We start from the raw sequence: 27,851 nt of genomic DNA, 5'->3' as shown, positions 1-27,851 counted from the left end.
TTACGCTGAATTCTACACATTTTGGGCGTCTCGCCTCCAATAGTTGTTATCTAAGTGACAGGAAGAGATGCCTCCTTTCGTGTCTTGAATTTGCGCTATTTTCCTAAAGGCTGCCTCTAAAACTGAGTTTTCTCCCTTCTTCGCAAGAACAAGTAATGGATGGCGGGTTGTGGCCCGACATCATCGTCAATGCAACCATTCCCACGTTCAGATAAGCCGGGGGCGCAAAGTAGTTTCCGATAGATAATGCGGACAGGGGCCACCGCGGAGCCCTTGCGGGATGAACCACTCAGCCAATCCGGCGTTAGAGATAAGAACAGTGGCAAGTACAGTACGTCGCGAGTTGGCTACCCCCAGACCATGGCTCTAGCCGCAATCGGTCAGGGCACCCTTCGGCTGATGAGAGGCCATGTAAACTCCCTGAAGAAGCGTTATCTTTCAGCTTTCTTAAATATGGAACAATGCCATTCCCCTACTCTGAAAGATGTATATATAGCCTTACCTCTAATCCTGCCATGATGACTGGAATTGGCCAAGCAGATCTCAGTCTCATATTTGAAGCAATCCCTCTTGTGTTATTAGCCTTCGTGGCGCTTGCTTTTCTCAGCCAGTCTCCTATACTGGAATAACACCACTTCATTCCATCTCTTATAAGCCAACATCATCATGGGGTTTGACGTTGGAAACGAAAAGGTTGGAGATGGTGTACTTGAGAAAGGAGTGATCAAAGACGACGATACTGCCACCATTGCTGAGCACCGTATTACCGTCAATGCGTCGGGTCACACCGATCAGCTCACTCGTCAGTATGGGCTTGTTGGCCTCACAGGCATTGCTGTTACGGTCAACAATGCATGGGTGGTTCTTGGGTCATCGATCTCTGTGTCACTTCGTATGTTTTTGTTCCCTTGAATTCAATCATCATGGCAGTTGAACTAACAATTTGGGGTTCATTAGTAAATGGCGGGCCTTCGGGTGTTCTTTACGGCCTTATAGTAGCAGTCTTTTACTACACATTCATTGGTCTAAGTCTAGCAGAGGTACGTTTGACCTAGGGGTTATAGGAACATGCTGACATAGATGGCTTGGTAGCTTGCATCCTCCTTCCCAACCTCAGCTGGTGTGTACCATTGGGCGACACTTGCAGCTGGACCAAAATGGGGACGGATTACTGGCTTCTTTGCTGGATGGATCAACTTCTATGGCTGGATGTTTGGCCTGGCATCACTCGTCCAGGTTGCAGCCAACGCCGGCGTGGCACTTTATGCTACACTTGCATCCAACTTTACCTCTTCTGCATGGCATGTGTATGTCGCCTACATGCTTGTTCTATGGGTCAGTACCTTGACCGTCATCTTCGCAAACCGTCTTGTTCCCTACACCCAAAAGATCGGTCTCTTCTTGGTCATTGTCGGCGGCCTGGTTACCATCATCGTTGTTGCAGCAATGCCAGCACGGCACGCTTCAAATCACTTTGTTTGGAACTCGTTTCACGAGAACAACCTCACAGGTTGGGATGATGGCATCTCTTTCATGATCGGTGTTCTCAACGGAGCCTTCACCATTGGCACACCAGATGCCATCACACACATGGCCGAGGAAGTCACCAATCCAAAGAGGGATCTTCCCAGAGCAATCTTTCTCCAGATTGCCATCGGTGGGCTCTATGCATTTGCCTTTGCGATCGTCCTCGGTTACGCAATTTCCGACCTTTCCGTCTTGCAGAACGGGTTCAACACATTCCCCCTAGCCGGGATCTATCATCAGGCCACTGGAAGCCCTGGTGCCACATTTGCCCTCTTGTTCATCATCCTCATGTCTGCTCTCTGTTGTGTTATTGGGACTGTCTTGACCAATTCTCGGACCTACTGGGCCTTGGCTCGAGACAACGCCGTACCATTCTCAAAGTACTTTGGCAGAGTCAATGAAAGCTTGAGCGCCCCGGTCCAGGCAACTCTGTTTGTCGCCGTGATTGCTTCTGGAATTGGCGCCATTCCACTGGGGAGTTCAGTAGGCTTCAACAACCTCACAGGATCCTTCATCATTATCAGCACTGTTTCTTATGCCATCCCCATCGCTTCAAACCTTTTCAGCGGCCGTAAGCGATTTAGTCCAGGACCATTCCACCTCAAAGGACTTGGCTATGTGGTGAATGGACTTGCTGTTCTCTTTATCACACTCTTCGATGTGTTCTTTTGCTTCCGTTCGTATCCCTTTCCTTGAGACATGTCAGTTACTAACAGGCTTATAGCTTCTGCTCTGCCAGTTGATGCTACAACGATGAACTACAACTCTGTGATCCTTAGTGGTGTAATATCTATCACATCCCTTTGGTGGTTTACTTATGCTACCACCCATTACGAGGGCCCCTCGTTTCATCATGCGGCTGGTTTTGACGAAGAGAAGGACTCAAATTTGTGAATAGTTTAGAAAAGTTTAATAACAACAAATCTTGATCGCGTTGATGTCTAAACCCTTTTGCCTATGGAGGCAACACACGAAACTGCGAAAGGCCTTTGATGTGTTGCCCTTATTAGAGCCCAGAGCCCCGGGCTCAGACTCTAGTCTAGCAGCATTTACACTCGCTATCTAGTCTTAGAATTCATCCTGAACTTATGCCTAACTTAGATTCGGTTTACTTTTACGGCTTTGTTGCTTCCAAGACGAGTTACTCCACCCCTAACGCTGGGCTTGACTCAATTATTACCTTTTCCGAAACTGGCTTGCACCGAGACACGGCATATCGCTTCACATGCCACGAGTTTCTTGGCATGTGACTTGGGCATGGCTTTTAATGGGGATGTGCGAGTCACATGTCTAACATGGCGATGTCTGAGCTCTTCCTTGCAATGATGCTTCCACCCTAGAGTACCCAACATGGTCACGTCAGCTTGATCCCACAGTCCGCTGGACTTGTACAAGGCGAATTACCATTAGCAGACTTCCGTTCTTGTATGAGTACACGAGACCAAGTTCTAACAAGTAAAGTGAGTCTATGCCCAAGCTACCACGTCGCTGGTCGGGTCAGTGCACATGGAGACAGCACCAAAGTTTAAGAAAACCGAGCATGTTCAAAAGAGTGCATAAGAAATATCAGTCGAGATTCTATGGTGATCCAAGACTATGACAAAAAGATCGAAACGCTTGAGATAAAGATTGTAACCCTGTCCTATCCCCAGATCCGAACCCAAACCCAACCCAAAGGCGAGGGGCTAACCCTCAACTTGAATGATAACTCCTTGAATGAACTCCCTTATTCCATGCTAACGCTACTCCTACACCATATAACGAATAGTTCGTCGATGAGGCTTCTTCTTCGTCTCCTTCTCCAGTTCATCGTCAGAGCAGTCGGGATATTCACCTCCCGCATTGACTGGTGCCGGCTGCGTGTCCTGGATTCCAGGCAGGACAGGAAGGTCAACCACCGGTCGGCTGAAGCGGTTGTAGGCGATGAATGTGTCTAAATCGCCGGTGATAGCGTTGGCAGGCGTAGCCACCAACAGCGACTTACGTCGAATCTCGACGGCATCTTCCTGGATTGGCTTGACGCCGAGGCGTTTGTAGATGAGATTGAGTGCAGGAATAGACAGGCCGTGGACGACAATCGAAAAGAACACTAGCCAATAGATGACAGGGCCCAGAGCGTTGATCATATTCGTCTCTTCCTCGTCGCCCTCTCCGGCATGTGGGAACAGGTGACGGACGTGTTCCAGGTAGAAGACCGCGCCGACTCCAATGGGGCCAAAGTAACCCATGAATAGAGCGTCTTTGTAGTTTTTGACGACCGCAGGCATAAGCTTATACAGCGCAAGGATTGCCGGAATGCGTCGGAAGAGGAGGACCATGACACCGAGCGCAATCAGTCGTGGGTAGGTCACGCCGGTACCATCGGGGTCGTTAAAGTCCGCCCAAGGAATGATGATACCGATGTACATGAACCCGCCAAAGTTGAGAAGCACATCCACACACGAGTTGACTTCGTCGTGTCGGCGGTTGGTTTCCTCAAGGAAGTCTCCGTCCCAGTTCAGGGTGTTTCCAGCAACGGTGCAAGCGATAAGATCGTTGGTTCCAATGGCACCACAGGTGCCAATGAGGAAGAGGCCAAGGGCAGTCGGGAAGAGCAAGTAAGACTCTTCATCAATCCATCCTCTATAGGCGTTTAGTTAGCTTCAGCCTTTCCCAGTGTGTCAGGGTTTCGCTGTATCCTTACCTCCTGAGGGCAAACTTGACCGCTCGGCAAGACGAGTATCCCACCACGGCGCCATAGGCAATACCCATAATGACGTAGTAAAGCCAAGTCTCTAGGAACCAGTTCTTGAAAGCTTCGCCCACGCCACCTCCCAGACGACCGACATCGCCAGCTCGGGCGAAAAGCATGTGCGTGACATCGGCAGTGCTCTCGCCGTGGTCAGCTTTACCGAATGCGTGGCGCATAAGGTAGGTGGCCAGCATGAGGAAGGGAAATCCAAAACCGTCATTTGCTCCAGCCTCGGAAGAAATGATTTCTCGGAGGTATCGGGGGACAAACTTGTCCGCAAAGGGTCCCTTGGCAACAGCTTGCGAGAGGACTGGGTCGGTGCAGGTCACGCATGAAGCGAGCACCATCGCGGCCAGCAGGCTGACCTTGGGAACAGCGGCCAGAATGCAACCGGTCGTGCAGAGCCACATAAGAGTCATGACAGGGATCAGACACATGAACAACTCCTTCCAGCGGGTCACGTTATACTTTGCTGGGAGCTGATAGCCAGCAATCACAAGCTGAATTCCGATCACGACACGCATGAGACCCTGTGATGAGACTTGGTTAGCCATACAGCCCGAACAGTCTGACGAGAGAAGCCTACCAGAGCGATGGCCTCCGACTGCCCCTCCTGCGCCGTGCCCCATCTTTCGCTATCTAGGAACTTTGCTGATATCGGTCCTAGTATGATGCCAATGACCATAGCGGGCACTGGTAGCGAACAAGATTAGCCACAGTCATCCAGCAGGAGGATAAGACCAGATGTGTTGCAACTTACATGCTTCACCTAGGTACCATGCTTGCTTGATCTTTACGGATATCACACCATAAAGAACCATGAAAGCACCTGTGTCGTGTCAGCATGCCAAGGTTACACGCCAAGACTGGGCAAGACTGGGCACGAAGCTTCCAAGAAATGCACGGAAGGGTTCATGACGAACCTAGAACTCCCAGCACAATGTTCAATTCGCTCAGGTTGAGGGTCGGCATTGTGACTATCCTTGAAAAATATCGGCCAAGGAGAAAGGATAGCGAGTCACTTGAGGGTGGCTAAGGGTATGGAGATGGGGTGCTCTTAAATCTCTGTGACCAGACAGAGTAGAGAAGCAGGCGCGGTAGGGCAAAAGTAAGAAGGTCTTGAGACGTAGTGTCGACGCAAGGATCTTCTCACAGGCAGGCCTTCCCTTCTCACGCCTGGGACATGAGTGGAGTCAATGGCAATGGTCTTGGGGCTCAAAGACGATACTATGATAATACGAGAGGGGAAGAAAGCAGAGAAGCAGAAGACGGTGAGTGTGGAATGAAGGCTCAAAGAGGCGTCGTGTGCCAGGGCTACTAAATATCTCTTTTTCCAAAGCCCATAGATGGCCTGGGCGCTTGGGGGTTTTTGAACAACGTGAGGGGTAAAAAGAGGATGCCGAAGTGATAGGCGGGTGAAAGGGAGAGGAGAAGAATGAAATGTTCAGTCTCAAAAGGCCGTGGGATGCGGCAGAAAGGGTCTCAAAGGCGGTGGTTCAGGGATGGAGCCTTTGGCTGCCTTGAATGGTGAGCCAAGCCCAGGTAGCGTGTTCACAGCGAGCGACCAGGGCAGGGGAGATGACGAGAGACAATCCCAAGACAGAAGATCTACATGGATGATTCAAGCAGTTGCGCAAGCCGTGGCTTTGGCGGAAACAGGAATAGCAGCAGGTGGTGAGCCGAGCCCGCCCGCGCATGCATGTCGGCCAAGACAACAAACATATGTCCATGTGGAGAGACTGCGCATCTGTAAGCCCCGTAGAGGAATATACACACCACGCTGGCATCAAGCTCGAGGTCCTCGGCAACAAAGACAGCCCAAGGAGGAAGCTGCGGTCTTTCTCGACATCTCGTAGAAGGTACTGGCAATCCGGACACTTGCTCCCGGCTCCTACTCACCCGAATCCTCTCTCCATTCACACGAGACTCTTCCCGGTTTCAAGCAAGGCTTTGTTATCTCGAACGGGAAGAAGAAGCCCGAGTGTTTTCATAGCCCCTTGCAGTAGCACCGCGGTTCGTGAAGCTCACAACGTAGGAGATTGAAGAGAAACCAGCCAAGTAAGGGACACAAAGCGATCGGCAGGAGACAGAATGAAGCGTACAGACGACGGGTTACCCGGGCAGAAAAGACCACAGCCGCCAGCCTTTCACAATCTCTGCCCGCCCGTATAGCCCATTGATTTTCCAACACCCAAGAGTAGCCAAGTGACCAAGACTTCTTGGCTTGTTACAGTAACTCTGGGCCGTGGAACCGCCATATCCAATAACGACAGTGGCATGATGGCCAAGTCGCCGCCAGGAAATGGCATTAGGGGCGGAATTTCTTGGCTGGAGGTTGAGGAAGCGTAGTCCTTGGCGCTTGGCGCTTGGCGCTACTTGGCGTCTACGCGGTTGTCTTATTATGCTTAAATTTACAGGTGCTTCAGGCGTGGGGTGGCGCTATTCGTCAGCCAGCCAAGATGCTCGGCCTCTGGGCATGTGGACCCGTCGTGCGGCCAAGAGCTCCTCCCAAGAAGCCCAAGACTCGTCGAGTGACCTGTTGTAGCACCGTATTCCGCCAGCTTACGGGCTTTCAGGGCGTACCGGACTTGGCGCCAGGAAAGACCGAGAAATGCCCAGACACAACAATGTACGTACTCGATGCCAACCCCGTCTTTGTCCCCTCGGCCAAGGTTGGAAGAGTGTCAAGTTCCCGCCACCAGTTGTCGCGTACTTGAGGCTGTTGCAGCAGCATGTCGTCGGATATGATATCGCCGGCAAGCGCTGAGGATCTGTTGTGGCTAAGGGCCAACGCGGCACGCGCAAGTGCTTCATTCCCCAGGATAGACCCCGTTCATGTCATTTGCCGCCGCCCCGGACTTCGGTAGGTCTCGACAGCGACGTCACGGCTGGCAGGTCAGAGCCAGTCGGGTGATGCGTGATTTTTCACCTCGTCAACGGAGCTTGTCAAAAGACAAATTCAGAAAAGCCTCACACAAGACCCAATATTGAGCCCACGCACCGTTTTGACCCTGCCTCACCGACAGAAGAACTGTGCGCTGTAGCCGCGGATCCCCCGGGACGATGCCCCGGTCTTGTATTACCGAGTCCGTCAAGTACCGATTCCTCTTTCGGTCAGCAGAAGCCAGGCACGGACGGCTTCGCCGTGGGTTTCTTTGCCACAAATCGTGTGACCGATGCCCGTTTCAAAACAGGCGGTTACCCATGTCATAGTCACACCACGAGTTTTATCCAACGTCGTTAGGCTATTCAAGCTTATTGCGGGAAGTGCATCCGTGTTGTAGGAGCCTCCGCTTTTGAATCTTGTCTTGAAAATACTCTAGGAAAGCAACATGTCTAGTCAGCGAATGTTTTGTATTGAACACCAGAGCCTCCTTTCTCTCCCTCTCCCTCCATCTAAACGCCAGGTATGAGAACTGCCCTTCCCGATATAGGATATGGAGAAATGTAAAACGCGGAAAAAGGTCATCAACTCGGCATGCCAAGTGCTCTAGATAATGATCAACTGCGACACTGGTTAGCAAAGATGTCTAGGCCATCGGTCAGACTCGCATACCTCTATAAGCTTTTCGGTTAATTCAAGATAATCACGGTTGATCTCCTCCATCGACCCAAACGAACAAGATCGCCACAAGCCGCCAAAACCCATCTTATCCAATGTCTCGGTCAGGACCGACATTGTGCCAGAGGCCCGTGAGAACTTTGGGTTGGACGAGAGGGTCCGTAGCAAAGTATGCGCATTTCCAAGGGTTGTTGAGTTCTGGCTATGCAGCAAAGTGTCGTCCAGCAAGGACCTTATAGCCCCGCACCTATTCGCTGCTTTAGCATCGTGTTTTAGAAAATATGCATCTGGGGGTAACTTACAGGTGCACAATCACACCAGGTCGGGCGGTAGCCAGCTCATTGAGCCAACTAAGACTTCTTGACTGAACAGTGTCCTCCAGGTACTGGAAGTCGACAAGTTCGATGGCTGTGATGAGCAACAACTTGTTGTCAGGCATGGTGCCAATGTCATGCAGGCCTCGCGAGCCCACTGTTCGGCCAATCTCGTCAGCGTTGATGCCGGCAGCCCACAGGCTATCCTTCAGTTCATCGTGTCCCACGGCACGTGCCAACAAGAGGTTGAGGTATGGAGATTCCTGCGCAAGTTCTGCAGCATCTTCCTCGTCGTCATCATCTCCTGCAGACGTCATCTCCAAAAAGGCTGAAAGAACCCGCATCGTTGTTTGACGCGTCATCGTATCAGTGAGGCCCCTCGCCAGGCAAGCACAAACGGCAAAGTGGAAGTTCTCCAAGTTAAAGTGAATACCATACACCTCTTCAAGTGGCAAGGCCGCCTCATCAAGCGGGTTCCGTCCTTGCAGTAGGAGGGGTGCCATGTTGCTGCCACGAAAATCTTCTCCAGTGCTAATGTTCGCGAGGACCGCCTCGAGAAACTGGGCAGTACAGTTGAACAGGGTTGCAGGCACAAGCCGCACAAGTGACATGGCCAGCCAGAAGAGCTGCAGGCCGTAGCGTGAAGCAGATGGAAGCTTCGCCATCATTTTTGACAAGGAGGTCACAATGGAGACCAGCATTTCGCTGTTGTGATCCTCACCAAACCGACTGATGCTGTTGCGCAGAGCCACGAGGACTTGGTAGAGTAGATCATCGTCCACCTCTTCTCGAGCCAAGCAACCCATCACAGCAAAAGCCCGAGGCTGGATGGCAGGATTGTTCTGGAATGCCGTGCTTGCCACAAGACTCATCCACCTTGACCGCCAAGTATTTGCCAAGTCCACAGTGGGTGCAGCGACAGAGCAGATTTCAAACAGGGCTGACGCAAGGTTCTCGGTTGCTGAAAGTGCCGGGCCGGCTTCCTGGGATGTGGAAACCGACGCACCATCTCGGGGCCAAGCCGGAGGGGCTGTGAAGATGTCACTGCGAGGATCGCAGAGGAAATCCAGGCATGCCCGAAGCTTGCTAGCCTTGGGGTCTTCCAAGTTGAACGACGTGCACACCGCATGAACTGAGTTCACCAACAATCGATAAACAAGGAGTCGAATGTCTTGGGTACCAGTATTGGCGAGCATCGTCACAATGTGGAAAATTTCTGGCAGGAAGAGCTGGGACTGCACACCATTGTCGAATGACAAGGCCAAGCAAAACCGCAGCAGGATGCAGATCTCGGCCCAGACTGCGTTGTCCGGTAGATACTTTGTCGGCCGTAGCGACGATCGATTCAAGGCTTTGCGAAGTCTCGAAAGAATCTTGCCACGCAAGGTTACCGTGCCGATACCTACCACGATAGAAGAGATAACTTCTAAGGGGTCGTCATGCGAGCCATAGCTCATGGCAGTCTTCAAGATTTCATCAAGGAATATCTCGAGTAAGATCTCATCTTGAGTGATCCTTGGCCACACAGACTGCTCGAGTGCATAGATGAGAGCATGATCTTGGACAGTGACGTCGATCAGTTTGCGGAACAAAATGGCGACCTTCTCCCTTCCCTTATCACCGTCTAGCTCGTTAGCCAGTATGTTGGTCCGTAGGCCGGGCAGCCAAGGAGCCATGTAGGCAAGGCTCAAGGGTTTTTGCTCATCAGGGAAACTCTCCCAGCCCACGAAAAATTCAGTCAAGAAATCTGACGTCAGTTGGGGTTCAGTCAACGCCAATTCCTTGCTGATATCTACAACAAAGCGAGTCGGGTCAAGGGGAACAGAAACATCTAAACAGCTATAATTAGAGTCTGTCACCAAAATATCAATGAGGGCAGGGGCTAACCTTTGGTGCAAACTATCCTGGAAGAAGAGCTGAACTTGAAGGCCCTGCAGAGCGCCCCAAGCAAGTTGTATGATGATAACCTCAAAATATGATCGTGGCTTGACAAATTGGCAAGCGAGAGATTCAGGAGTGTTCCCGGTACGTCCTGTGGTCGGATGAGACGTTCAACGGACTTATGTGTCCTGTTGTCTTTTCCATACTTTGCCTTGGCACCCCGGATAGTCTGTAGAACATCTGCCTTTTTAGGGCTCGTGAAGTACATCACGATCTTTCCGTTGTCTGCTCGCAGTCCGAACGCAGAGTCGTCTTCAGTCTGGATTGATGTCGGGGCCTCGTCAACCTCACCAAGGCGGAAAATATCATTCACAGTGGTGCCTAAGCGGAACCCAGCAAAGATCTCTTGCTTCTTGGTCGTTGTAACTTGCACAAATTGACTTCCGACCTTGATGATGACTTCGATTTTACCCTTTGACTTGGACAGGCGAGTAATGGGTTGGAAGACGTAGCGCGTATCCGTAACAACGCTGATCGTCTCTTTCGGTAGGTGAAGCTGGCTGAGGTGGAAGTGCGCTTGCAGGTCTTGAAGACTGCCAATCAAGTGATATTCGACGTTCTTCGGGTTGAAAACACCATTCTCGTTTTTGGTGCACACTCTCAATAACCGCCGGAAGCACCGTTTGAATGCACTATTCATGTTGTAGACGTAAATTCGGGTCAGGTTCTGCGAAAGCTCTGTAGGTGTGAGAAGCTCCAGTTTCTTGAACAAGTCATCTTGGGGCTCGTTTCGACCATTGTAACATGTTGCGTCAATGAGAATGCCGAATGGGCGATGCCATAGCCTACTGGCGATCTTGAGGTAACAGTAAAGCAGAGTGTCATAGTCAATACTCTCGGTTTCGATGTGACGAAGGATGATGCAGATGATCGACAAACCGTCTTTGCTCTCGCCTCCGTCATACACAGCCCGTGCCGTGAGGAAGGACTCAGTACTTCGAAAGGCGTTTCGAAGCATGAAGTTTTGAAACCGCGAGTACAGCGGCGGGCTGTTCGAGGAGACTTGGGGTCTGTTCCACGAAACAGCCAGAGGTGGTGGTCCAAGATTTGCAATGAGATTTCTCAGCGGCTCCAAGACTGGGGAACGGCCACGAGCAACATCTCCTGACGCCCTCACAAACTCCTTCCGTTCCCGCGCAAGAAGTGTCTGCCGGACATGGTCCCAGTGGTCGTAGAGGAATCGATGAAGTGCCACACAGGATCCGAAATCAAACGATTCTGTGCTGCCTTGGACATCCAATTGGTGGGGAGGCACCGAGATTTCCCGGAGAAAGGTCGTGACGTGGTAGATATTTTGAGTCAAGAAGTCGTTGAGGGGGAACATGTATGGCTCTTTGGCTCCAAAGAGAACATTGTTGGCAAGGTTTTGAATGACCTTGGCAATAAGTAGCAGTCCACGTCGCATCTCCTTTGAAGGTGCAGTGGATACAAGGCCCTCGGCCTCTGGGGCAACGATGGCAGGGCAAAAGAAACGGAGGAAGATGAAAGCACCAACCGCGGTATACTTGGCGTCGGGGAACCTTGGGACCACAGCGTTGGATATCTAAGATGGTCAGAAATGGTTTTCCAGGAGCTAAGGTAGAACCTACAATATGGCAAATCTTTCGGAATGCTGGAGGGATGTTTGACGATGAAGCACAGATGTCATCAATGAAGACCTTGGCTACAATTCGCAGCTGCAAGGCGTTCTTCTGAAGTTCGTCTGTTGTGCTCACTCTTGCCGGGTCTAGTTCCAGATCAAGGTCCTTTGAGGTGAGCATGAGACGCTCCAAGACCTTTTGGAGGGTGCCTCGAATGTAGGAAGCTCCTTTCCATTTAGCGTAGACAGAAAGCATTTTGGTTGCTACACAACCTCGTCGCAGGATCTCGGCCTCATTTTCTAAAAGAAATAGTCATCAGTCACCCGAACTTCGGATTATAATAGCGGTTTGGGAAGTATTCCATACCAGTGTCTTCGATTTCTTGCTTGATGAGGGCCTCAAGCAACTCAAAGATAAGCCCCCGTTGCTCGAACACGGTCAGCAGGCAGATTGAGAGCTCGTCAACATCAGTGCTCGGACAAGCGACTGCCATAGAGATAGCAAGTGACATGTCACTTGTCAACAACTACTTTAATTAGCAACAGAGCGAGGAGCCGGGAATAGTAAGGACCGCCATACCTCGAGAAGCTCTTCATACTTTTCGCTTACTGCAGAGTCCGTCAGGTTGCTAAATTCAGTGCCCTGGATGAGAATGTTGTAGAGAACTTTCACGAATGCTGTGCGGATCTCAACATTGTCGTGATAGCCAATGTTCAGGGAATGCTTCAGTCCGACGTCGATGTTAGCACTAAGCAGGTTCGACAGAATTGTGATAGCCAACTCAGAGTTAGATGCGGCCTCTTCGCGGACCGCGACGCTCATACCAGTATCGGATCTGGTGAGTTCAGATGGCTCGTGATTCAACAAGGAAAGGAAGCGATTGAAATATGTGTGGAACATCTGGGACTTCATCTCACTCATCCCGGCATCAGTATGGCTGTCGGATGGTTGCAGCGGCAGTCGGAACGTCAAGTCGGCCAGCGACTTGAGGCATGCCTTGTCCAGGTCCTTTTGAACTCGTGCCATGTCATCTTGTCTAGAGCCAGGCCCATGCTGTGGTGAGCGAGGGCGCGCTATCCAGCCAAAGATGTATTCGAGCAGCTGGTTTCGTATCCGAACGTCATCTCGCAGATTCAGGTGTTCCTTTCGTTTTGTGACGACCTCGGACAAGTGACAGACGCGGATCTTGACCCTCAGGGTGTTTGGCGTATCAGAAATACCATCCAGGAACTTTGCAAAGTTCAGCGTAAGGGCGCCCAGGTGAACTGAGGAAGCGGCTCCCAAGTCTGAGGGACTCTCAAGTCGCTCCACCAAAGCCCGCAACAGAGATGCAGATTGCTCAGCAAACACTACTTCACTGTCCTGAGCTTTGTCGACAGGAGCGAGAGCGCCAGTGAATAGGACCTCCAGCTCTGACTCCAAGGCTCTGAACAGAGGATAGTAGAGGGCGGGAGATACCTCGCTTGCGAGCACGTCACGCATTGCTTCGCGCACTCTCACATTGGCACAGGCCAAGAGTTGAATACTCAATCTCAAGTATCGTGTGAGAAGAGGCTCCTCGTAGTGCTCCGAGGACACACGATCAATCCACCTTAGACCGCCAAGAGCAGGTTCTTCCAGGATGATGGCTTGGTCAGCTGTGCAGATACCACCAAGAGATGCCAAGAAGCCCGAGTAGTTGCGCCATTCGGCCAGAGCCTTTTCGTCCACGGCCTCAATGGCTGATGTTGACACATCCTTCGCGAGGTGAATCCAACGGTCAAAGGCGGTTTCCCAGGCGTTCAGAATTCCAGTTGTCGGAAACACCATCCGGCGTAGCAAGCCCCGAACTCTCTTTTGGAAGGCAACAAGTCCAGTGAATCGGAACGCGCGTGATGAGATCTCGCTAAAGACCTCGCCATTTCGGAGGACAGAGGCGGACGACTTGGCCGATTCTGCATGCTTATCGACGATTGTGCACTCTTGAAGGAACAATCCGATGCAGGAGGTGACGAGCTGGCAAGTCGTAATACTGGCGGAGCAGAGGGAAATGAGGAGGGTGGTCTCGAGCTTTGACGAGGCGCTCACAACATCCGACGCGTCTACGGGAACCTCAGCCAATTCCTACTTCATGTCAGTGGTGATTCGTGATGGCAAAGCAGTCGCTATAATTGCGATGCGACATACCGGAATGTGTTTGAGCAGAAGAAGGCGTGCTTCCAGATATTCTTGAAGCTCGAGCAGGCCCTGCTCATCCTTCTGGAACGTGATTGACTCGCACAAATTGAGCAAAACCTTGGAGCTACATGTTTTGTCAATAATGAGGTAGAGAAAGCGAATTGCGCAACTAACCTTCGACTCCAAAGTTCGCCTCGGAGCTCTTTGGTTCCAAAGTGGCGACCAGTGTCGAACTTGCGATACGCCTCAAGGTGGCCCTTGAAGAGTCGATCTGCGACACCGGTCGCAAGCCTGCGCACAGATGGCTCCTCGGACAAGACGCAAAGCAGGAAGGATTTGAAGAAGCCGCTGTCGGATCCATCCGCAGATAGGTCATCCAGCAGGCGAGCGGGAGATGCATCCAGGAACTGGAGGATGCTGCACACCATCTCAATACATTCGCCGCTCCGCTGGCCGGCGGCCTTGGCGTTTTCAGCCTATTTCATCAGCTCCAATCCCCACCACACGATTCGATTGCATCTCACCTCAAGCTGTTTTCTCATAAAGGGAACTGCCGTGTCAAATAACTCGTGGTACCTCAGAGCGTACGGTTGTTGCGCAAAATACGAGCAGCCTTGGACCGCTGCGAGCTTGAAGCTGTTGGGCGCATTGGGTGCTATACAGGATTCGACAAAACCACTAACACTAGTATCAAGATTAAGGTGAGTCAGGCTCACAAAGGCCGCAGTCATCATGTCTTGTTCAAAGAGCGCAGAGTCAACGGGCGACGTGAGGCGGCGAAATACAGCGTCTCGAACTTCATCCTGAACATCCAGAGCATAGCTCACGAGAGCCGAGTCGGTCTCCACGTCAAAGTGCCGAGCGGCGCGGAGCAAGGACACGAGACAGTAACCCGCCTGCTCATTGCGATTTCTCAAAGCTTTCCGTAGTCCGTCGAGGAACGACACCTTCTTCACCATGCTGCTGCTCTTTGCTTCCCGCATATTGCTCGCAACCTCAAAGACGTCTGGCAAGAGGAACAGCAGCGACGTCTGCAACGGGTAAAAGAAGCCCTTGCGTCTACCATTCTCAGTCGCGGCTTGCGCCATGTCGAAAAGAGTGTCGGCGCCGCCATCAAGACGCTTGTGAAGCTGGTGCAGCTGTACGAACTCGCGCGGGAATCGGTCCAGCCATCTCATAACCAGGAGAGGAGTGACTACTGCGATGGTATTTTGGTACGGCTTTCGGAAATGGAGGAAACTAGAACAAAGTTCCTGTATGATTAGACCAAGCTTGCTGCCATCAACCCAGAAGAAAGAGAGCAGTCGCAGAACTACAAGAGCTGCCCTCTCGGCATCCTGGAAGGATCCTGCGGTAGTGGTGCCCGGCTGAGAAACGGCAGTAGTCCGAATGGTGTAAATAACACTCCTGAAGTACTCAAAGGCAGCAGTCCAGCTGGAGGCCGTGACGTATTCGGTTACCGTCTTGACATGCGTATCCATCTCGGCCAGATGGGCCCCGAACTTCTCGTCACTTGGGGGAGCAACACTCTCGACATCGGACAGGATAGAAGAGCTTTCGGGGCGAGGAATCGCGACATTTTGTATCGAAACTCGGTCCAAAAGGGTCTGGGCGGGGAGGACGTAGTTCTCGGGGATGGGTTCGAGTAGGTGCTTGAACGCGTCTAGCAGGCGGCTCACGATGATCTTGTCCAGCGGAGGCGGAGTCGGGCTCGCGTTGGAGTCTTCGTCTTTCACCAGCGAGGCCCAATGCGCGGAGCAGCAATCCGCGATCACGGCGACAATGTAGAGCTCGGAGGCCAGGACATGGCTGGGGTGCTCAGCGACACCACTGTATGGGCGCGCAAGGTCTTCGAGGAGGACTAGGAGAGCTTCGACGACGATGGATATGGAGGTGTTTCCGAGCTCGACCAAGGTGGCTCTCGTAACGTGAACGATGTCGTCTTGTTGCAGGCTTTGGCCGCTGGTGCCAGCTCGATGGGGGAGCTGTTGGGTGCCCAATGTCAGTCTACCTATGCTCAAGGGATCCAGTACAGCTAGCCAGCGTATGGCAGCGCTCAGCTTACTCTAGTAGCGAGCCTGTCGACCAGACAGCCGACCAGGCTTGCGTCGCCGTTCATAGTCGCAACAGCATGGAGCGCACGTTGAAGGAGGGATCAAGTCGGGAGTCGGAGTCGGACGTCCATTCATTGCGAGCCAGCCAGGGTCGCTGGTGTTGTCCCAAACCCCGCGAACGGTCCCCACAGGGTCGCACGCGTGGGGGAGCTCACCTCCTTTGATGATTGCCCGGAGACCAATACCAGAATTGGAGAAATGGAAGTAAATCTTCATTTGTCACCTCTTCGCAGCTTACTGAGTATATTTCATCATTGACTAGGTAAGGAATAGCCTACACGAGCAATGGAAGCAGGCGACATCTCACAGAAACATAGACATTTGTACACATTCCAGATACCACGCCACTTTTTCCAGCTCGACAAAGGCTTGCAAAATCCATCCATTACGTAGTAGGTAGCTGTCGCTTCGGTGGTCCTTATATGGAGCCGACATGTGAATCAGCGAGCTCCTCGCTCAACAAAGGAGCGTTACCATTGCAACTATTGCTTAGAGATACGATCTTGATCAAGATACCCGGTGATTCCCCTTTTTCTTGTTTCCGCCTGTACTTTTAGATTCCCCAACTACCTATAAGACCGTCCATCCCTATAACCTCCGGAACCCCTACCTCTGCCGTAAGACTGGCCACCATGGCCACCATGTCCACCCTGTCCACCATACCCTTGATACCCGGGAGGTGTTTGGATGGGTGGAGGTCCTCTAGGCTGATTGTAGCCTGAGTAACCACCACGGTAGTTGTCGTGGGGCCGGTTGTTGTAGTAGTTCGGCGGAGGAGGTGGTGGCGGGACTCCAATGCCGAATCCGGGCGCCCCCGGTGGTGGAGGCATCGGCGGAGGCCCGCGTGATTGATAGTGGTTATCCGATCTGCCATATCCGTTTTGCTGTCGTCCATACTGGTTTCCTCGCGACATTCCAGGCCCATTGTAGCCACCTCGATCATAGCCTCCTCGCCCATAGCCACCCCTGCCCCCCCTGTTAGCCTTGCTTCGGATGATCTCAACGTCGCTGGGCGTGAGTGCAGGCTTAGGCATCTTGACCCCACGCAAAAGCATCGACTTGTGGGTGTGGGATGTCTGTGGGAAGTCGTAATTGACTCTGAATGATTGTTAGCCAAATAAATTCAACAGGACCTAGGGAGGAAGGGGGAACTCACGTCACAGAACGGTCGTAATCAAGGTCCGGCATGGCTTTCCGCTCAAGAGGATACTTAAGCTCGCCGTGAGGAACATAGCCCTCTTTCTTCTCGACCTTGCCAGATAGCCCATCACTCTTCTTGGGGTCAAGCTTGAACTTGGAGTCTCCCTGACGTTTCGAGTAGAACTTGGTCAACACCTCATCATACAGGCTCTCATGGCCTTCGGAGAAAATGAGCACATCTCGGCCCATTTCGTTTCTGGCCGAATCCTCAGGACTCAGCTCCGGATACTTGCCCTGAACCGCTGCCAGAAGTCGGGGCATCTCAATGAAAGGAAGCAGGGCAATTCCTTGCCAAGCCATCTTCTTTCCGTTGAGATCAACCTTGAAATCTTCAGGGTAAAAGTCAATGATGGGGCTCTCTGGATTGAGCATGAGATCGTGGAACACCTCAGGCAGTGCATGACGAGACGCGGCAGGCAAGACGCTCATCAGCTGTTCGAAGGGCTTCGATGTCCTGCCCTTTTCAAAGGTGATGTTCATCTTGGCCAAGTCCTTGAAGTCGGCTGCGAACGGGGCATAGTGATAGGGGTAGTACCATTCCCAGGAAGGACATCCCTGGAAATAGTACAGCAAAACCCAAGCGAGTCCCTCCACATAAGCCCGCGCGACCGAATGGCGGAATTCGATATCTTTCGGGTCCTTGTGGAACTTCTTCTCGTAGTAGCGGTCAGCATAGCCATCTTCCCAAAGACGAACATCGTCAACTGGGCCTTCTTCGGTAGCCGGTGCTGGCGTCGTAGTCCCCGGGGTTCCGGTGGTCGAGCTGCCGTCCTCTTCAATCTCAGAAGCCTTCCGCTTTCCAAGCGCCGACGGGGACTCCTGAGTAGCGTCCTCTGGCTTTGCAGTGGACAGCGACTTCTGCGACTGCAGCTGGGCTTTGAGAACACTGGCAGCGCTCTTGTTCGCCACATTGGCGTCCGGGGCGGTGCTTCGGTTGACAATCATGTCATGGGTCAAGGGTTTCTCGGGTTTCGGGTAGGACGCGATGGGGTGCAGCGCCATCCCCTGAGATGGGTTCATGTGACCGTTGATTCGAGGAGTCGACTGTCCACCCTGACGCCCACCTCGACCATTGTTCTCGTTCTGGAGTCTCCTTCTCTTGTTGTTGGCTTCTCGGCGGTCCTCCTGCTCCTTTCTTCGCTTGAAGATGCCATCTTCTAGTTTCGCAAGCCCATCCAGAATAACCTGCGCTCTTTCCAAGTCGATATGTCCATCCTTCGTGACATAACCCCCCATGACGGGCAAGTTGTCCTTCCAGAGCTTTGTCAGTGTGTCGATGCCATGCTCTCGGATCTCCAAGGCCGGAAGATGAGGCAAAAAGTCGTTACCGACGAAACAACACATGAAGATCCAGTCATCAATGGCACGCTCCAAGTCAAACCGGAAGGGTAGATTCGATACGCCCAATTCGACCTCCAAATACTCCCGCAGCACGGAAACGTGAAGCCAGATGAAGGGCTTCAGAGTGACACCCTTGTCCTTCTCGTCATGTTCGCCGTCTTTCTTCTTCTCCTCACCGCGACAGTTCTGAGCATCGTGTCCCTTTTGTCCACACAACTTGCAGAGGCGGGCCTTTTGCTCCTGAAAGAAAACATCTTCACGTAGAACTCGGAAATGGGGTTCATGGGTGGCGAGGCCCAGCATGATAAGATCAGCGTCAAGGCCGTAGATGACATGGCGAGTGTTTGGGTCGTGGTCAGGAGAGGCGCGTTGAGATCGAACGAAAGACATGATCTTGTGCTCTCCTTCTCCAGGAACAGTGGCATCAGAAATGATGACTTTGAGCTTGGCCCAACCAGGATCCGTATTAAGCTTGTATTGGCACCAGTATCTCAAGCTGAGCGCAAGGATGTCCATGAACGGAGTTCCAGGCGTGATGGAATTCGAGTCAAATGCTTTCTTGGTCACAGTCTCCAAGCTCTCGGCCGATAGGTTACCCCCATTCTGCTGCTTCAAGAGTTTGATGAGCTCTTGTTTGTCCTTTTCCTTCTCCTGGGCATCCTGAGCGGAGCGGAAACGTCTGGATCGCTGTTGGTTCATCTTGGCTCGGGGCGCAACACCATCTGTGGAAGGTTAAAAGTTAGTATCCGGACCTGAAATGTCACGTAACACACTCGAGGGTGAATGGGAAGAAGAACGTACCAACTGCAATCATCAGGATCTTTCGCGGTCGCACCATGTTGACAACGCGATCGGTGTACCGGAATACCTCGAGCATCATCTCCTCCTCATCCTTGGGGGCGGGTCTGTCCTCAGGATGAGAGCAAGGATGAACGATACCGTTCATGTCGAGGTAAAGGTTGTCAAGCTCTTCGCCATTTGGGTTTGGCCGAGTTGTATCGACGGGAATCGTAGATCCATCTTCGAGCGTGATGGGCTGATCCTCAATCACTGGCGAGATGATCTTGGGATACTTGTTGGAAAGCCATCGGAAAGCCGCCGGAATACCCATCTTGCCGGTTGCGCGTTTGTTGTCTGGCCGAAAACCAGTCGCAGGCTACTCGCGCGAATCGAGGGACGGACGAGGCAGGCGCAAAAGCCTGCAAGTAAAGGAAGTGGTTGCTTTTATCGAACCGGTCGCATCGGTGTTCTCGAAACGAAGGCGGTGCGATCAAGGGAGATGAAAGCGATTGCAATGAATCGCGTTTCTAGCGACGAAGGTTATGCAGGAGGAGAATGTGATGCTGCCTGTCGCGAAGATCCTTTGAGAATCAGCCCCTGCAGACCCTGCCCAAGCTTATCGCAGGGCTTATCGTCTTGGTGTGGCGCAGGGGTGGGTCTTGAGGCTCCAACTGTTATGCAGCTATCGGGTGACAAGCTGTCCAGAATGACATGAGAGCTGGCTGGTTATGAATAATTAACGAGGATAGTATCCCCTGCCTATTGTCTTCACCGACGAGGCCAATAGTCTATAAGATCGCCGGCAACGGCTTCATGAGAACCTTCGAACCCTCCCGAGTCCAATGGCATTGAGGCGCCGCGACCATGTTTTCCCTTTCCAGTGCGCCCGCGAAACAATCAGTTAGCGAGACCATCACCGTGCTCAGCGGCCGCCTCAGTTCGGCAACTCTCCTCGAGGATCGACGAGCTGCCATCCTAGGTCTTCGAAGCTTTTCAAAAGATTACCCGGCCTCTGTAGCCTCTGGGGCCCTTCGAAGTCTAATAGGCAGCCTCAGCAAAGATGGCGAAGATGTGGACACAGTTAAGGTGGTTCTCGAAACCTTGTTGATGCTCTTCAGTCCGAATGAAGATAGTCCCGAAGCTTCAGAAGAGATTGCGCTATGGCTGGCCGACGAGTTCACGCAACGTCAGGAAAATATCACCTTACTTCTCGACTTCCTCGATACGAACGACTTTTACTCCCGTCTCTACTCTCTTCAGTTGCTCGCTGCCATCTTGTCTGCACGAACCGAAAGGACGGAGGAATGCATTTTTACCGCCCCTCTAGGCATCTCTCGTCTTGTTTCTGTCCTGGACGACCAGCGGGATGCTATACGAAACGAAGGCATTATCCTCCTTACCTACCTTACTCCAACCTCGATCGAGATACAAAAATTGGTGGCATTCGAGAACGCTTTCGAGAGGTTGTTCAGCATCATCGAAGCAGATGGTGCCTTGTCTGAGGGCGGAAGGACTGTTGAGGATTGTTTAATTCTTCTTGCCAATCTGCTTCGGTCGAACACATCAAATCAGTCCCTCTTCCGCGAGTCGGGCTGTATCAATCGCCTTGCAGATTTGCTCGGTCGAGTCTTGAAACCCCAGAGCGATGGTCCCGAAATTGCGACATGGGCACAAGCGCAGAAGAACCGGAATATCTATGCCTTCTTGGCTGTGATCCGGCTGTTTATTGTTAGAGGGTCAGCAGGGACATCATTGAATCAGACAGCGATCTGGAGGCATGGCCTTGCATATCATGTTCTTCAGCTCGCCTTCAGCCACGAGGCGCAGACTCAGATCAAGGCCGAGGTGCGACTAATTAATTGTGATTGTGAAAGTGCGTCGTTGACAGGTTGTCTAGGCTTTGACCACATGCGGCGATGTGATACGGCAGAATGCCCCTCTACAGGAGAGTTTTGCTCAACTAATGGTCCCATCACCCTTGGCCGGAGCCGATCCGACTCCAGAGCAAGCGAATGGGCGTGCCAAGGTCTATGTTATCGACGGGCTGTTGGACCTGACGCTGTGTCTACAAGATCCGCAAGAATTCGATCTTCGGTTTGCGGCGTGCGAATGTTTGCAGGCTTACTTTGCGAACCATGCTGAAGTTAGGCTTCACTTCTTGGGGCGAGCTATCGAGGGACACCAAGCTGGTGTTGACGAGTCTTCCAATGTCCTGACCGTTTTGCTTCAACCCCCAACCGACGTATCCGATCCGTACCGTCAGTGGTTCGCTGCCGTTATCACGTTCCATCTCTTGTTTGAGAACCCTGCGGCCAAGGCAAAGGCCATGAGCCTCACAGAAGGCGACTCCTCCGACGGTGAAGAGGTTGTCACGGGCATCCAAACTATCACAGCACATGTCACGTCGGGCCTGCGGCGTGGTGATGATGGGCGCGTCCTGGTTGGGTACCTTATGCTCCTTCTTGGTTGGCTTTTTGAGGACTTTGATGCAGTCAACGACTTTCTTGCTGAAGGAAGCAACGTACAGAGCTTGATTCAGGCTGTATCACAGCCGCCCGCCGTCAGCGGCGGCGAACTTGTCCAGGGCCTGTGTGCCATGCTACTAGGCGTTGCTTACGAGTTCTCAACGAAGGATTCGCCAGTTCCGCGCGCGACATTACACTCGATCTTGACGTCACGAATTGACCGTGATCAGTATCTAGATCGATTAACCAAGCTTCGCAGTCACCCATTTGTGCGTGATTTCGAGGTCACTCCCCAAAAGCTCGATGCTTCGTCCCTCGGACGCCTCCCCGACGTCTTCTTTGACCGCATCTTTATTGAGTTTTTCAAGGATAATTACAGTCGCATAGTACGCGCTATCGACAGGGAACCCGGAATGGAGATATCTGTGGTCGCCAACGGCGTTCAAAAGGGCATATCCAGGGAACTGGTGGATTCACTCAGGGGCCAAGTCGAAGAGAAGGAGCGTGCGCTGAAGGAAGCTCAGGCGGCATTGACAACTCTGGAGGGACAACTTGGCCAAGAACAAGCGGACCATCGACGCACCAGGGAAACGGCTGCTCTCGAGATGTCGCGGGTGAAAACGGTCAATGAAGGTCTACAAAAGCATCATGGCGAAGAACTTCGCAAACTTCAAGGCCAGATAGCGGCTAAGGAGAACGATCACCGAAAACAACTTGCCCAAGTGCAAACTCAACAAGCAGCTCGAGATGGCGATCACCAGAAGCAACTCGCTCAACTGAAGGCACAGCAAACAGCCTTGGAGAACGAACACCAGAAGCAGCTTGCGCAAGCTCGCAAAGCGGCCGAGGCAGATGCGGAAAGGATTCAGCGTCGTACGGATGCCGAGGTCGCAGACCTTAAAGCAACCATCAGTCGCCTAGAGGTTGACATCATGAAGGTATTAACTCTTAGCTTCCTGACTGCATCACATAAAGGACACGAATGGCTAATGTTTCAACTAATGCAGGCACAAAAGGCAAAGACACAGGAGTTCAAGGAACTTCAGGCACGGAATGCGGCCAGTCTGACAGAGCAGAAGGACAAATATGAAAGCGAATTGCGGTCTCAGCGCGAAAGCAACGAGGCGGCATTGAAGAAGCTTGGGGAGGAGCGTGACGCTGCTCTGAAGGAGGCTCGTGAAGCAACGGCTAAATACCAGGCCTTGGAGAAGCAGCTCAGCGAGGGTGGCAGCAAAGCCAAGGACTTACAAGCCAAGATCAAAAAGGTGAGCCCATTTTCCTGTTATCGGCCTACTCATTCGTGTCGCTAATCCCAAAAACAGGCTGAGTCGGAATTATCGGAGTCGAAGAAGGCCAGGGAAACAACCCAATCGGAACTCGATGATCTTCTTATGGTGTTTGGCGATCTTGAGGACAAGGTCGCTAAATACAAGGTGCGTAAGGGCCATCAAGGTCCTATGTGAAACCCTGTCTGTGCCAAGTACTAACTAAACCGCCAGGCTCGTCTTGTTGAACTCAATGAACCCGTCTCAGAGGGTGAGGATGATGACGACGAAGACGATGATGATGAAGACGATGAAGACGACGACGATGACGACGATGAAGATGAGGAGGAGGACGATGAGGATGAAAAAGACGTTAAAAAGGCCAAGTGACGCAGCGTCAATCACGACGATGTGCGATATATACCCCTTACAAAAATATTATAACAGGTGCCTCGCCAGATTGCATTTGGCTGAAAAGCTTGACCCAGAAAAAAAGCCCAAGAGGGCATAGCCTCCTCCAGATACTGTGATCCCACAAAACACATTCAACAACCTTTCTTTGGCAAGTCGGGTTCGTTCTATTTGACCTCGGGATATTATTTCTTTATTTTTTCCCTTCCCATACTTGATTTACTTTTCTCTCTGCCGGCTGCGCCCCGTATTTTTTCGACTTTGGTGAAAATGTCAATCAACGACTCCGCTTCCGATGAGGGCGAGTGGCTCGACCTCGAGTCCGATGAGGAGTCCATCTCTATCACATCTTTCTTTGGCCCCAAGACTTTTCCTAATGTCGCCGCCATGCTTGAGGATAGCAAGAAGAACCACTCATTCGATTTTGTCGCTCATGTGCAGAAGCTGAACCTCGACTTCCACGGCGCCGTCAAGCTCGTCAACTTTGTCCGTGACCATGTCAAGAATGGATCGCCAGTTCCCAAGGAGATTTCTGAAAAGGACCTCGAGGATGAGAAGTACCTCCGGCCAGTTCTGGAGAACGACGCTCTCATCTTCTCGCTTGACGATGTGCTAGAGAGCATCACCAGTGAGAGTTCAGAGGGAGCCAAGGACAGTAACTTGGTGGCCCGCAACAAGGAGCTTGAGGAGGAGCTGGAGAGAGTCAAGAGCCAGTTTGCCAGTTATCGTCTGACTGTTGAGGAGACACTGGACCGTCGATGGGGTGACGACACTGAGCCAGCCAAGACTGAAGAGAAGAAGGACGATTCTGCCTATTACTTCGAGTCATATGCCGCCCATGGTGCGTTTCCCCCTTCTGCGAGTATTCGATACCTACTGACAATGGATCAGAAATTCACGAGACCATGCTGAAGGATGCGGTGCGAACTGACGCCTACCGTGACTTCATCTACGAAAACAAGCACATCTTCAAGAACAAGGTCGTCCTGGACATTGGATGCGGCACTGGTAAGCAACAGATTGATCCAAACGATCCGGAAGTTCAGCATTAATCATACTCAACCAGGCATTCTTAGCATGTTTTGCGCAAAGGCTGGTGCCAAGCAAGTCATTGCCGTTGACAAGTCAGACATCATCGTCAAGGCTAGGGAGAACATCTTCCACAACGGCTTGGCCGACGTTATTACATGCCTGAAGGGCGCTATCGAGGATGTCAAGCTGCCCGTGGACCAGGTCGACATCATTGTCAGCGAGTGGATGGGCTACTTCCTTCTCTACGAGGCTATGCTCCCCAGCGTCCTGTACGCCCGAGACAAGTACCTCAAGCCGGATGGTATCCTTGCCCCCAGCTCAGCAACTATCTGGATGGCTCCTATCGCCGACCCAGAGTATATCTCTGACAACATTTCGTTCTGGAGAGACGTCTATGGATTCGATATGAAGACAATGCAAGAGGGTATCTATGAGGAGGCCAGGGTTGAGGCCATGCCGCAGAGCGCTGTTTGCGGTGAGCCCTACCCATTCAAGGTGCTCGATCTCCACACCGTCAAGGGAGAGGATCTCCAATTCACGGCCAAATGGTCGTCAAAGCTCACCCGCGAGGTTGAGCGTGTGGATGGTTTCCTGATCTGGTTCGACAACTTCTTCACCACTGCGCGAAACGACCCAGTCCCTCCACCAGAGACCACACCCGAGACCTGGGACAAGACGAAGCAGGGTGGTGTCGCTTTCACAACTGGCCCCTCCGGCACCGTCACCCACTGGAAGCAAGGACTTCTCCTCGCTCCCCCAGAGGAGAAGCCCTCTGCAAAGTCCCCCACCAGTCTGTCTGGTGAAATCACATTCCTGGCGGCCGAAGACAATGCCAGAGCGTTGACCTTGAAGACCTCATGGAAGGATGCGGAAGGCGAATCAAGGCAGCATTCGTGGCAGCTGAAGTAGACATGTTCCAGTCAGCTTGTGAACGTCCATCGCATGGTTGTCCAAGAGGGGAACTTACAGCGAGCTATGGTTGACAACGGAATCAGAGATGGGGTACTCCGAGACCCTGCAGGAAGAGATTCACGATGCTCAGGAAGCCCTCGCCGAGAATGAAGCCCTGGGTCAAGGTTAGAATAGCCTTGTAGGGGGACTGAGACGGATACATACAGATGCAAGGATGATGAGGGGTGTCTGCGCTCGTTGAGCGAGATGAACCCAATACCATGCGAACAAGCCTCCCACGGCTCGAGCGAGGGTGAATGATGGGACGTTATACATGCCTTGTTTTCTGTCAGCTGCACATATCTTTGTCCCTCGTCGCGCACTGTTGACTCACCGACGGCAACAGCAATGCCGCCTGGAATGAGAGGTCGCCATCTCTTCCCGACAGCCAGAGTTCTGGTGATGGTTGTGCCCACGAATAGAACGGCAGCTCCGATGGCCCATTCCTTTGCCCTGTAGGGCAACCCAGAGCCTGTGACAAGTCTTGCTGTGAAGATCCAAACATAGGCAGTGGGTACCTGGAAGAGATCACCAGGGATTTCGTAGACTCTATAAGTCAAGCCATGTTAACAAACCCTCTCACAACTAATGACCAATCCCAGCAGTACGTACGTAGTATAGATGCGGTAGATGAAGGCACTGAGGATAGCGCCGGCAGTAGCTCCAATGACCTGACCCCAGAACTGAGCCTTAGGAGCAGCTCCCAGTAGGTGACCAGTTTTGAGGTCCTGCATGAGATCGCCGGCTTGCAGAGCACCCTGGTTGTAACTGTCAGTATCGGTTCGGAACTAGGTTCTGGAGTGCGGTCTGGGACTTACAGCTTCAGACTACAGTAGAGATCTCGTTAGCAGCTGTCATAGGCAAGGGGATGGAGTTGAGAGTACATACAACAGCACCTGCAATCAGGTTGATAAGAACACTAGACTTGTGCGACTGAGGAATAATCAGGGCAAAGAACAACTGTGCAAGCTTGCTAATGCCGGACACAGGGTTCAGATCTGTCTCGCCCAGCGCTCTCACACCCATGATACTAAGGACCAAGGCCATCAGGACCGCAATGATGGTAGCATAGAGCGGTACAAGATCACCAAAAACCAGGTGAATCGTCAAAACGCAGAGTGCAATGGATGCCAGAAGCCCAACTGAGACAAGTCGGCCGCTGATTCGTTGATGTGGAGGGGCGTCCTCTTCTTCTTTGTCAACTTCAGCCTCATCTGCAGCATCTTCGTCGTGGTGGGAGTGAGTATCAGTATCCTCATTATTGAGCAACGAGTAGTCATGAGACTGTGGCTTCCACAATCCAGAAACACCATGCTCCTGAACTCTATGTCGCAGGGAGGTTATGAAGCTTGCGGTTTGATCGTTTGTCCAGACGGCACGAAGGGTAACATATGCGAGACTGACAATGGCATCCACCAGCATGATGGCGAGGGAGATCCAGATGATCCAGCCCTTGCTGCCATGCTCCCAGTCGTCAACATCACCAGGGGCCCATCCTCGCGACTTGGCAATGGGACTGAGAATTCCCCAGCCCACCACAGCGCCGAGCAGCATGTGTAGAGTGGTCTCTGTACCCATGATGATACCCTGGCCAACGTACGCAAGACTCGGGTTGAACGTCCATAACCAAGTATTAGCCGCGACAGACCCAAAGATGGGCAAGTTCCGTAGGACGGGGAAGAAGTATGTAGCCAACGTAAACAAGCCAGAGGCGCCAAAGCACAGGAGCAGCAGTCGGATGTTTGCTGCCCAATCCCCTTTGTCGTCCTCATCCTCATCCTCGATCTCATGCTGATGCTCCTGGTCTGTCGCGGCCGAACCAATTTCAGCCGGTTGAAACGGTTCATCGCGAGGTACGAGACTTGCAAAGGTGCCCTTGGCAGCAGCCTCGAGCTCATCCTTGCTGGATTGGCGGCCCTGACCATGGAGAACCGAGATCAACACGGCGGTACTAAAACCACTAGGGAACTTGAGTTTTTCTCTAATGATGACTTGGACGCGTCTAACACTTGGTCAGTAATCCGGAAGCATGATTGCAGTATCTTGGACTTACAGAGGAACTGCAAAGACCACGCCAAAGTAACAAAGTCCCAGAGACCAAATGATAAGCTGCCAAGTGCTCAAGTTGATAGGACCCTGCTCATCCTTTTCCAAAAGATAGTTGAACGCCGGAACCTATCATCCATTAGAAACGCGTTCATTAACAAAGCCAAATTACGTGACGCACAACTCCAACAAGACCACATCCAAGAGGCATAATAGCCATACCGCACGCGACACTCTGCAGCAAGACATTCTCAACCGGAGAAAAGGGAAACCGCAGGTGCGGAGCGAGCAGCTTAAAGATACCGAACCCCATGAGACTTGCAGGCATGGACATGATGGACACCCATCCCGTCTGGAGGCCGAAGTACATGTTGGAGAAGCAGATGACGGTGCCGACGAGGAGGCCGACTACGACGCCTCGCACCGTGAAGCTG

General features: G+C 52.2%; 5 protein-coding genes across 5 annotated transcripts; 2 read left to right on the top strand and 3 right to left on the bottom strand.

Annotated features, from left to right (window-relative positions):
* Positions 1-666: 666 nt before the first annotated feature.
* Positions 667-2,421, top strand: NECHADRAFT_40033 (uncharacterized protein; the record flags this gene model as incomplete). Its single annotated transcript, XM_003048216.1, has 4 exons — positions 667-892; positions 958-1,040; positions 1,093-2,203; positions 2,252-2,421. 4 exons carry the CDS (start codon positions 667-669, stop codon positions 2,419-2,421), a joined length of 1,590 nt encoding a protein of 529 aa, XP_003048262.1.
* Positions 2,422-3,070: 649 nt separating this feature from the next.
* Positions 3,071-5,230, bottom strand: NECHADRAFT_69169 (uncharacterized protein; the record flags this gene model as incomplete). The annotated part of the gene is made up of 5 exons (XM_003048011.1): positions 3,071-4,149; positions 4,211-4,788; positions 4,845-4,951; positions 5,019-5,087; positions 5,182-5,230. The coding sequence occupies 5 exons, from the start codon at positions 5,228-5,230 to the stop codon at positions 3,276-3,278; spliced, it is 1,677 nt and encodes a 558-aa protein (XP_003048057.1). The 3' UTR covers positions 3,071-3,275.
* A 2,119-nt stretch (positions 5,231-7,349) lies between these two features.
* On the bottom strand, positions 7,350-15,931 carry NECHADRAFT_80196 (uncharacterized protein; the record flags this gene model as incomplete). Its single annotated transcript, XM_003048010.1, has 11 exons — positions 7,350-7,577; positions 7,815-8,067; positions 8,123-9,965; positions 10,022-11,618; positions 11,665-11,954; positions 12,022-12,181; positions 12,235-13,758; positions 13,822-13,936; positions 13,987-14,288; positions 14,337-15,797; positions 15,878-15,931. 11 exons carry the CDS (start codon positions 15,929-15,931, stop codon positions 7,350-7,352), a joined length of 7,827 nt encoding a protein of 2,608 aa, XP_003048056.1.
* A 7,727-nt stretch (positions 15,932-23,658) lies between these two features.
* Positions 23,659-25,329, top strand: PRMT2103 (S-adenosylmethionine-dependent methyltransferase superfamily domain-containing protein; the record flags this gene model as incomplete). The annotated part of the gene is made up of 3 exons (XM_003048215.1): positions 23,659-24,229; positions 24,280-24,396; positions 24,455-25,329. 3 exons carry the CDS (start codon positions 23,659-23,661, stop codon positions 25,327-25,329), a joined length of 1,563 nt encoding a protein of 520 aa, XP_003048261.1.
* Positions 25,330-25,497: 168 nt separating this feature from the next.
* Positions 25,498-27,787, bottom strand: NECHADRAFT_40062 (uncharacterized protein; the record flags this gene model as incomplete). The annotated part of the gene is made up of 7 exons (XM_003048009.1): positions 25,498-25,649; positions 25,706-25,920; positions 25,984-26,129; positions 26,190-26,198; positions 26,260-27,373; positions 27,425-27,546; positions 27,599-27,787. The coding sequence occupies 7 exons, from the start codon at positions 27,785-27,787 to the stop codon at positions 25,498-25,500; spliced, it is 1,947 nt and encodes a 648-aa protein (XP_003048055.1).
* Between the last annotated feature and the right edge of the window lie 64 nt (positions 27,788-27,851).

The sequence above is a fragment of the Fusarium vanettenii genome (genome assembly GCF_000151355.1).
Source record: "Fusarium vanettenii 77-13-4 chromosome 5 genomic scaffold NECHAsca_12_chr5_2_0, whole genome shotgun sequence".
In the NCBI taxonomy this organism is placed as follows: domain Eukaryota; kingdom Fungi; phylum Ascomycota; class Sordariomycetes; order Hypocreales; family Nectriaceae; genus Fusarium; species Fusarium vanettenii.
The sequence above is the reverse complement of the archived record's forward strand: the minus strand, read 5'-3'. Positions and strand labels throughout refer to the sequence as shown.